The sequence below is a fragment of the Acartia tonsa genome, chromosome 1 (genome assembly GCF_053477335.1).
Source record: "Acartia tonsa isolate MP-2025a chromosome 1, ASM5347733v1, whole genome shotgun sequence".
NCBI lineage: Eukaryota > Metazoa > Arthropoda > Copepoda > Calanoida > Acartiidae > Acartia > Acartia tonsa.
The window spans coordinates 10,113,476-10,122,181 of record NC_137260.1 but is presented as its reverse complement, the minus strand read 5'-3'; the positions used below and the strand labels follow the sequence as shown (position 1 = coordinate 10,122,181).

The 8,706-nt window shown below is 30.7% G+C and overlaps 2 protein-coding genes across 6 annotated transcripts in view; one reads left to right on the top strand and one right to left on the bottom strand.

Moving 5' to 3' along the window:
* The first annotated feature begins 266 nt into the window (after positions 1-266).
* LOC145312795 (uncharacterized) overlaps positions 267-8,706 on the top strand; it is a 72,931-nt gene continuing 64,491 nt past the window's right edge. For 4 of the 5 annotated variants that reach the window (XM_080152055.1, XM_080152041.1, XM_080152047.1 and 1 more), the window contains exon 1: positions 267-370. The gene's annotated coding sequence lies outside the window, so the exon portion shown is untranslated. The remainder of the gene's footprint in view (positions 371-8,706) is intronic. The other variant, XM_080152062.1, reaches the window with a different exon arrangement.
* LOC145324499 (uncharacterized) lies at positions 2,649-6,793 on the bottom strand. The gene is made up of 5 exons (XM_080167118.1): positions 6,652-6,793; positions 6,311-6,400; positions 5,640-5,788; positions 3,569-3,686; positions 2,649-2,654 (listed from the first exon to the last, which is right to left on the bottom strand). Exons 1-5 carry the CDS (start codon positions 6,706-6,708, stop codon positions 2,649-2,651), a joined length of 420 nt encoding a protein of 139 aa, XP_080023244.1. The 5' UTR covers positions 6,709-6,793.

The following is an 8,706-nucleotide window of genomic DNA, read 5'->3' as shown; positions in this document are numbered from 1 at the left end:
TAGGGATTGTGTAGATTATGTTCATGCAGTAAGCCCTTTCTGCTTTTTAAATTAATTTTAGCGGCATTCTATACGCTAGTACCAAAATGAAGCAGCTTATGAAATGACGTCATACAATACAAATAACCGATAATATGCCATTTGTATCGTATGACATCATTTTTTAATAGGCACTATAAGCTGCTTCCTTTATAATTAGTTCTTGTTTCCAAAAGTCAAAGATTTTTTGATCTATTGCCTTATCCATATATTCTTGATTAATACTACTAATTTTATCAAATACTAATTTCAGATTTAATTGTAAAGTTGATCAAATATAAAATCTTGTAAAACATTTGTTGAGGCTGTGTTAAAGAATACTTTTAGCGAGGTAATTTTTTTATTTTATTATAAATACTTATTTGTTCACCTACGCAGCAATGTTTACGATCGTTTTTTACGATAGAAAACAAGAAATGTAATTATAGTTTCATTGAAGTTAATGTTGGTCATCGTGCTCTTAAAAAATGACGTCATACAATACAATTTACCAATAATAGGCCAGTACACATTCTTAATTAGCAATTGCAGACCAGTATTCATTTTAATAGACCAACGGTAGGCTATTATAATGCAATTTTTCTTGTCAAAATGGCAATTGACACCTCATAATGTGACATATTAACGAACACACCCTAAAGTAGAGATAAGCTTTGCAAATACAAGCTTAAACATTTAAATTCGATTATACAATTTAAGCAAGAAGTTAATAATCGGATCTACTGCAGTTCACGGTAAAATATTGCTGGTAACGAATATTGCCAAAAATTTATGAATTTAAAAGGCTGCTAGCTGCCAAACGGCTGAACGTACAGATCATGCCCGCACACTGTTTTAGGCGGCATAAGAAGGCCTACAAATAATCTGGAATAACCATAAATCAATAATGCATAATTATCTCGCAGTGCAGAGAAATGCGCGAAAAAGGCCTATTTTGCGCGTTTTTCTTTAGTGAAGCTTTCCCCTGTGCATCATTGGATCTTGGCTATTCCAGATTATTTGTAGGCCTTTTTATACCGCTTAAAATGGTGTGCGGGTATGATCTGTACATTCAGCCGTTTGGCAGCTAGCAGCCTTTAAAATTCCTATATTTTTGGCAATATTCGTTACCAGCAATATTTTACCGTGAACTGCAGTAGATCCTAATAATTTAATTTGCCAAATATTAAATATTAAAATACAAATGTATTTGGGATTATACTATACGATACAGTTAATATTAAAGTAGCAACTCTATGTAGGAGATGTTTGCGCGAAGCGTGCTGATTTTTCTTCAGGAGTAGGAACGGAAAGGGGGGGGATATTTAGTTATCATTCATGGTATATTAAACAGACAAATAAATTTAAATGTTATGTTTGGTTTGGTTTAAAAAAGGACTTTAAAAATCTATTTTTTTCTCACAATTTGGCACACCCTAGCTTGTTATATGCTGCTCCCTTCCCTATTTCCTATTTCCTGTCACCCTGTCTGTTTGAAATTTAAGATCTCGTTAACCGCAGAACTGTTTAGGCCCTCTAATCTTTAGGGAATATATACCTTCTGGTCCTCCAGTGGTTTTCAGCTTTTGTCTTACCCGCTCCCATGATTTTAAATAAAAGGAGGGGGGGGGGGGACTTCCATCACCTCTTGGGGTTAAGCCACTAATGTAATCCTTATACTTGTTACAATTTTGTAACACCACCGAAATTATAAACCACAACCATGCACGACTGAGCGCGCGGACAACCAGACAAGAATGAAGAACCAGCTGCCTGTGAAAGAAGCCAGTCTTTTTTATACATTGAAACCTAAACCATATATTTGATTAAAATGTACTGAATAGTGAAAATACATATATTGTTGATAAATAATATCTTTTTTAATTAAAGCGTAAAATATGCAATATGGAGGCAAAGCCACCGAATCTTTTTGAACCGGTAAGATTTCATTTTTGATTTTTTTTCTTCATTACAATTTTAGTATCTTTTTTTCCGCGGGGGTGCTGTCCCTTCTCAGTTCCTCCACATATAAAAGACTCAATATATTATCTATAGTCACAATTTGTCCCTTTAATTTACCTTATATTACCCTTAGAGTTAACTTAACCTTATTTTATACATTTACATATTATACATAGCTTCATACTGCTATAATTATATGTAGAATTTTGTTGAAATATTTATTATCCAAAATCACAATTTCGTCCCTTATATTAACCTTAGAGTTAACTTAACATTATTTTATACAAATACATATTATACATAGCTTCATACTGCTTTTGTTGAAATCGTTCCACTATTATTAAACAATATATCTTCTAATATTATCACAAGCTCCCTATTGAATAAAAATTTTTTGCTATCTTGCTATCGTTATACAAATATATTCATAGTAAATTCAACTCTCTGTTCATAATAATTTCCAAAGCTTCATTCTGCTTTTAACAAAAATTATACCAAAATGGACAGATATAGGGATTATGACGTCAGTGATGACGAGGCGTCTATAGGTATGAGGGGTAGATGGAGAACGTTTGGACGGAAATTCATAAAAAATGCACCTAGAGCCCCTTTACTAGCCCCTTCTGCACCTGCTCCTCAGGTTAATCCTCCGGTTAATTCCCATAACTCTACTTCTAAAAATGAAGATCAAATTAATGCTTTAAAAAATAATATAGGAGATATTGTAAACAGTCTTAATAAAATGGCAAGTGACATATCCAACCTACAGGTTAATTCTAATAATGCAATAAGGAATGATTTCAGCCAACCCCCTCCTAGCCTAAACCCTATACTTAGTTTTGGCCCTCAGAATTATCGCTACGCTACAACTGATATTCCCGTCTACAGGTCAAACCAGCGAGATTTATCTCCTACGGGATTATCCACAATTCATGCTAGGGAACTTCTGTCTTCAATAGAGGACCATATAAATAAGGCTAAAGGGTTGGATAGAATAAACAAAGAATTGCTATTAGATCAAACTAGCCAACAAATAAAACAAATCTTTAAAGCACAAAACTCAGAGAATACTTACAACGCCCCTCATTTAAAGTGTAACACCTTTAACAACCTTGAGCCCCCTTTCTTAGCAAATAGAAAAAACACGTACAATGCAGATAAACTTTTCCAAAAACAAAGAGTTATCCATCGTCAATTGATGTCCATAGAAACAGTAGGGCTAAAAGCTTTTTTAAATCAGTTGGATAGTTTTGATCTTTCAGACTTTAGCCCATGTGAATATAATATGTTAATTCACATGTCCATATCTAAGGAAATCAAAGAAAAATTGGAAATGGCTGGGGGTAACCCGTTAGATCTCCCTACTAGCGAATATTTAAATAAAGTAAATCGTGTCCTTAATGGGTCAATTACAAACATGTTTGAAGTAGAGGAAAAATTTTATAAATTTAAACCTTCCTCTAAATCCGTTATGTCCATTTTGTGGGAATACAAAAAATACCTTGAAAATATATCTGACACTATTATTTCTGAGCGGGAAAAGCAGAGAAAAATTATTAGTGCGGTATATAAATATATTCCCTATGACCTTCGGCACCTGCTTAATTCGACCGCTGCCATGCATAATGGCCAGCTTACGCTTTTCGGCTTTGAAAATTTTTTGCGTACCCACGAAGCTTCCATTGACAGTTTTATATCCAAAGAATCTAGAATACAGAAAAACATGATAAAAAGGGTAGATGTTGACTGGGAGCAATTTGACATTTATGCTGAAGACTTATATGATCACCCTGTAGATGCATGTCTAAAGAACAATTTTTTAGAAAAGTTAAAAAGGTCAAAAAAAGACACGTAAGAAAGCGTCGTCCTAAAAATGCACAAAATAACTCTTTTAATTGTACAAATAGTGTGCCATACTACACAGTCCCTGTTGTAAATAATGATACTATGTTGGAAAACCCTATCAACATTACAGATAGTAAGTTCAGTAAGTCAGTCCCTGTTTTAAATCATTCTGTTGATGTATCTTTGGAGAACCCTATCAACATTACAGATAGTAAGTTCAGTAAGTCAGTCCCTGTTTTAAATCATTCTGTTGATATATCTTTGGAGAACCCTATCAACATTACAGATAGTAAGTTCAGTAAGTCAGTCCCTTTTTTAAATCATTCCGTTGATGTATCTTTGGAGAACCCTATAAACATTACAGATAGTAAGTTCAGTAAGTCAGTCCCTGTTTTAAATCATTCTGTTGATGTATCTTTGGAGAACCCTATCAACATTACAGATAGTAAGTTCAGTAAGTCAGTCCCTGTTTTAAATCATTCTGTTGATGTATCTTTGGAGAACCCTATCAACATTACAGATAGTAAGTTCAGTAAGTCAGTCCCTTTTTTAAATCTTTCTGTTGATATATCTTTATCAAATAAGGTTAATGTAATCAATCTTGAAAAGAAAATTTATCGACATCATCTTTTTGAAAAAAATGATTTGAATACTAATTTTGCAAATAATACACAACAAATTAATAGCAGTAATAACTATCAGTCTTTACATAGTTTTACTAAATTCATTTTTAATACAACATTCTTTCTCATATTGCTAACATACTTTAGTTTAATTGACGTTAATTTTGCGTTATATCTATTTGTGTTAAGCTTTAATGTAACTAGTTTATTTCCCTTTAATAACATTAAATTTGGTATACCAAACAAGTACAGAAAATTAAAAATAGGAAGACGTTATAAAAGTTTAAAATGTAAATTTAAATCCTTTTTAATAAATTGTCCCCTAAAATATGGCTATAATATAGCCTTACCTATTTTCCCCTTCACTCTATCTTTTGTATAATAATTTAATGTCTGTCTCTATTTCTTATAACTTTTCATCCTAAGTTATAAATATATAGATAGACAGTTATACATCATACTCATTAAACCATTTCCCTGATTATAATTGTGACTATTATGGCATGTAATTTGAATTATCTATTAAACCATTTCCCCAATTAATATTGTGACTTTATGTTTGTACAAAAATTGTCCCTCCACATAAATATGCCTTTTAAAAAAATTATATCTTTAATGTTAATCTTTTAATATTATAGGAACCCTGTGTCCCCCTGTGCCCTACCTATCTTTATAAAGGCAAATTACTCTAAAAACATAAAAAGGTAATTATTAAAATACGCTAAAACGATATTTATCAAACATAATGTGTAAAAATTTGTAGTACATCCATAGCTAGCCTAATGGTTTAGTGGTAAACCTATCCGGTACGGTACGCACTTTCTAAAAAGGCGTTTCTGTGCCAGGGCAAGCTATGCGGGCCCGCCGTATATTATTTAAAAATAAATGTTTTGCAAAACTGGCTAAAAAGGCTTATATACCAAATATTAGTATCACGTCATTATACTAGTGTTTTTGTATTTTAAATCGTTATACAAGTATATTTGTTCTAAAGCCAATGCAAATTCTTTTACCAATTATTTTACACATAATTCCATCCTTTATATTGTAAATTAAACAATTTGCGGAAAAAGTAAGAACACCTTCTTGTGCAAAACAAGATATTCTACCTAGCACGATTTAGCATGACAAAGCAACATAAAAACTAGCTTTACTAGGCTTGGCATCCGGGTTAGGCTAAGCCCTACTAACGTTTTACAATTTCCGCAAGTTAAAAACAAAGTTTTCCCCTGCTCCATATGTTCGATTTTCTTCTTGCGCCTCTCGTTAGCCTGTCCTTGATAGTACTCCTTACATCTCTTCAGGCTGAAACCTACAGCTGCTAAAACAACCGCCGAAACCTAAATAAAATTAAAATAAAAATAGAATTATTTAGACCCTATTTTTCTAACTTGTTAGTATATTATCTTTTGTTGTTAAACAACTAGTTCCCAAACTTCTTTGTGTGTGTAAGAAAATAAAGGCTTGAAAATTATTCTTTGTTATGTACCATAAATAATATATAAAACTTAGTTAGGAAATTACGTTACCAACATTATAAAAAAAAAGGGTAACTAATCACGTCCGCGATTGCGGCAAGATAATTGAGTCTTACAGTTTTGCCTAGCCGTTGAATGAAAAATTTTTCTCCCCTTTCGTTCACAAGGTTCTTTTTTTGCTTGCGGAATTGATTCTTATCTACGCAATTAAACTAAATCGAATTTCTATTCTTTATGATACATAAATAAACGTTTTTATTTGCTTATACCGCATCTTTTATATTTACACAACGAAATGCTTATTAATTATTTATTATGAAGTAAAATAATAATTATAAGTATTTGCTTTTGAAGCCAGTAAAAGTGTTCTGTAAATTATCTTACCAAGAAACATGAAAGTACAAAAACAATCAGAAGTAGCCATCCGTTAACTTCATTCTTGCAAGTCTGACGTCCATCGAGTCCATAGGTTTCCTAAAAAATTAACTATTAAAAACTTTTTCATAACAAGTTGTATATTGGATATAAAAATCCCTTGCAAGTCTGACGTCCATCGAGTCCATAAGTTTCCTAAAAAATTAACTATTAAAAACTTTTTCATAACAAGTTATATATTGGATATAAAAATCCCTAAAAAAAAATTCTTATTTTTCAGGATCGACCATCCTCAATAAAACATCGCAGATTATACCTAATATTGAAGAATTATATAAGGTAAAACTCACTTTGAATCCCAATAAAGCATTGAAGACCGCTTGTCTAGTATCCGAGGTCAGATTCATCTTGTTGTACTTGATCTCATCACCGGTTTCTTTTTCCCTTAAAAAATACGTAAATTTATAATATGTATCTAAAAAATATATCTATATAAAGACAGATGTAAATATATATATTACATAACCAATCTGCATTGAGATATATTATTTTATTTTTTTATGTCTGCACAATACGCAGATATGGAATAAATATTTCAGAAAGTATTTGTCTACACATTACCATAACGATCGATATGGTCTTATATTTGTAAACAATTTGTAACGGTTTTTAGTTGGGTTTCGTGAATATCGGAAAATTCAAATCTCAAAAGTGGTCAATGTTTTTACGATACTCACACAAACAATAAAGTGTGCGCTCATAAAATACTATCTTCCTGATTTTTCAAGTAAATAGCGTTTTTATGCTTAAAAACATCCCAAAAAATTGCAAAAAAGTAATAGAAATTGCACATCAATGTACATAAATAATATTTTTGAAATAAAAACCCCCAAAAATTCCAAACTTTTAGGTATAAAATTACCGGTTTTTCGAGTGCGCACTACGTTATTGGAGCGCCAAATATCAAGGTACATTATGAGATACAACAACCCCTTTTCGAGACGCAAAATATACATACATATATACATACATATATATAATATACACATGTATTATATATACATGTATATACACATAATATACACATGTATATAAATATTAGACATATTTCATTTCAATTACATAAAAGTAAACGTAATTTTTAAATTCATTTCAAAGATCAAATGAGTAGTGGAGTTAAGTTTCCCTGTTCCTATCTTCTTTAATGGTCTTGATTTTCTTTTTAAAAAAAAATGGCTTAAAGATACCAGATAAGATTTTATAATAAGATCTTGCTTTTCAAGTTTCTAGTTTTAGATTATTTTTGTTTCCTATTAAGGTATCCAAGACAACCTTTGACGACGAAAATTTTAGACAAAGCCTGCATGATTAATATCTACAAACCTTGCCCTTTCTCGAGGTTTTTACCTAGACATTACCTGGTTTCTGTTAAACCATCTCACTCTGGGGGGTGATTCTACTCAAACATTTATCAGCGCCATATTATTACATTTTTTACAAATGTGTTTGCTCAAATTATAAAGTTATAGGGTTAATGTCCCTAAGATATACAAGAAGGAGTGCAATGTATACACCAGCTAATACACAAGAACCAGTGTTTATATCTCCTTAAGTCAATCCTAATCAGGAATAAAATATTAAAGCTGGTATTTATTGACATGTCCCTAAACTAAGCATTTTATAATTCACTCTTTATAAACCTGCGTCCCTAAATTAAGCATTTTATAATTCACTCTTTATAAAAATTGCGTAATCACAACAAGATAATTCAAACTTTATCTAGTTTATGTAAAGTATATCTGCCGTTAATTCATTCTTTAATTGGCTAATAGAATCGAAATGTAATTTACTTTTTATAAAAATTGCGTAATCACAACAAGATAATTCAAACTTTATCTAGTAGATGTAAAATATATCAGCCGTTAATTCATTCTTTAATTGGCTAATATAATCGAAATGTAAATCAATCAATAATCCATTCTTTATTCGATTGAGGAAATTTGTTATAAACCGACAAATAAACCATTATTTATAATTAAATACTTGTACAAATCAATCTAATAACCAAGTTGTCATACTTTATTTGGTTATAATAAAACAAATAAAAAACAGCAAAACAAAGAAACAATAATTATGATATTCAATTCTTATTATAATTATAATCAACAATTAGTATATGCTATAATTTTGGCGACATTTATTTATCTTTATTCTTTAATTTCTTATTTTTTAATTATGTTACATGTGTACAGCAAAATTAATTAATTTTCTTTTCATCGTTCAAACATTTTCGCCAGTAATTGTGATACAAAATTAATGTAATTCGCCAATTTGTGATACAAAATTTATGTAATTTTAAACATTTATTAATATGTGAACTATATATTTATATATGTTAAATATAA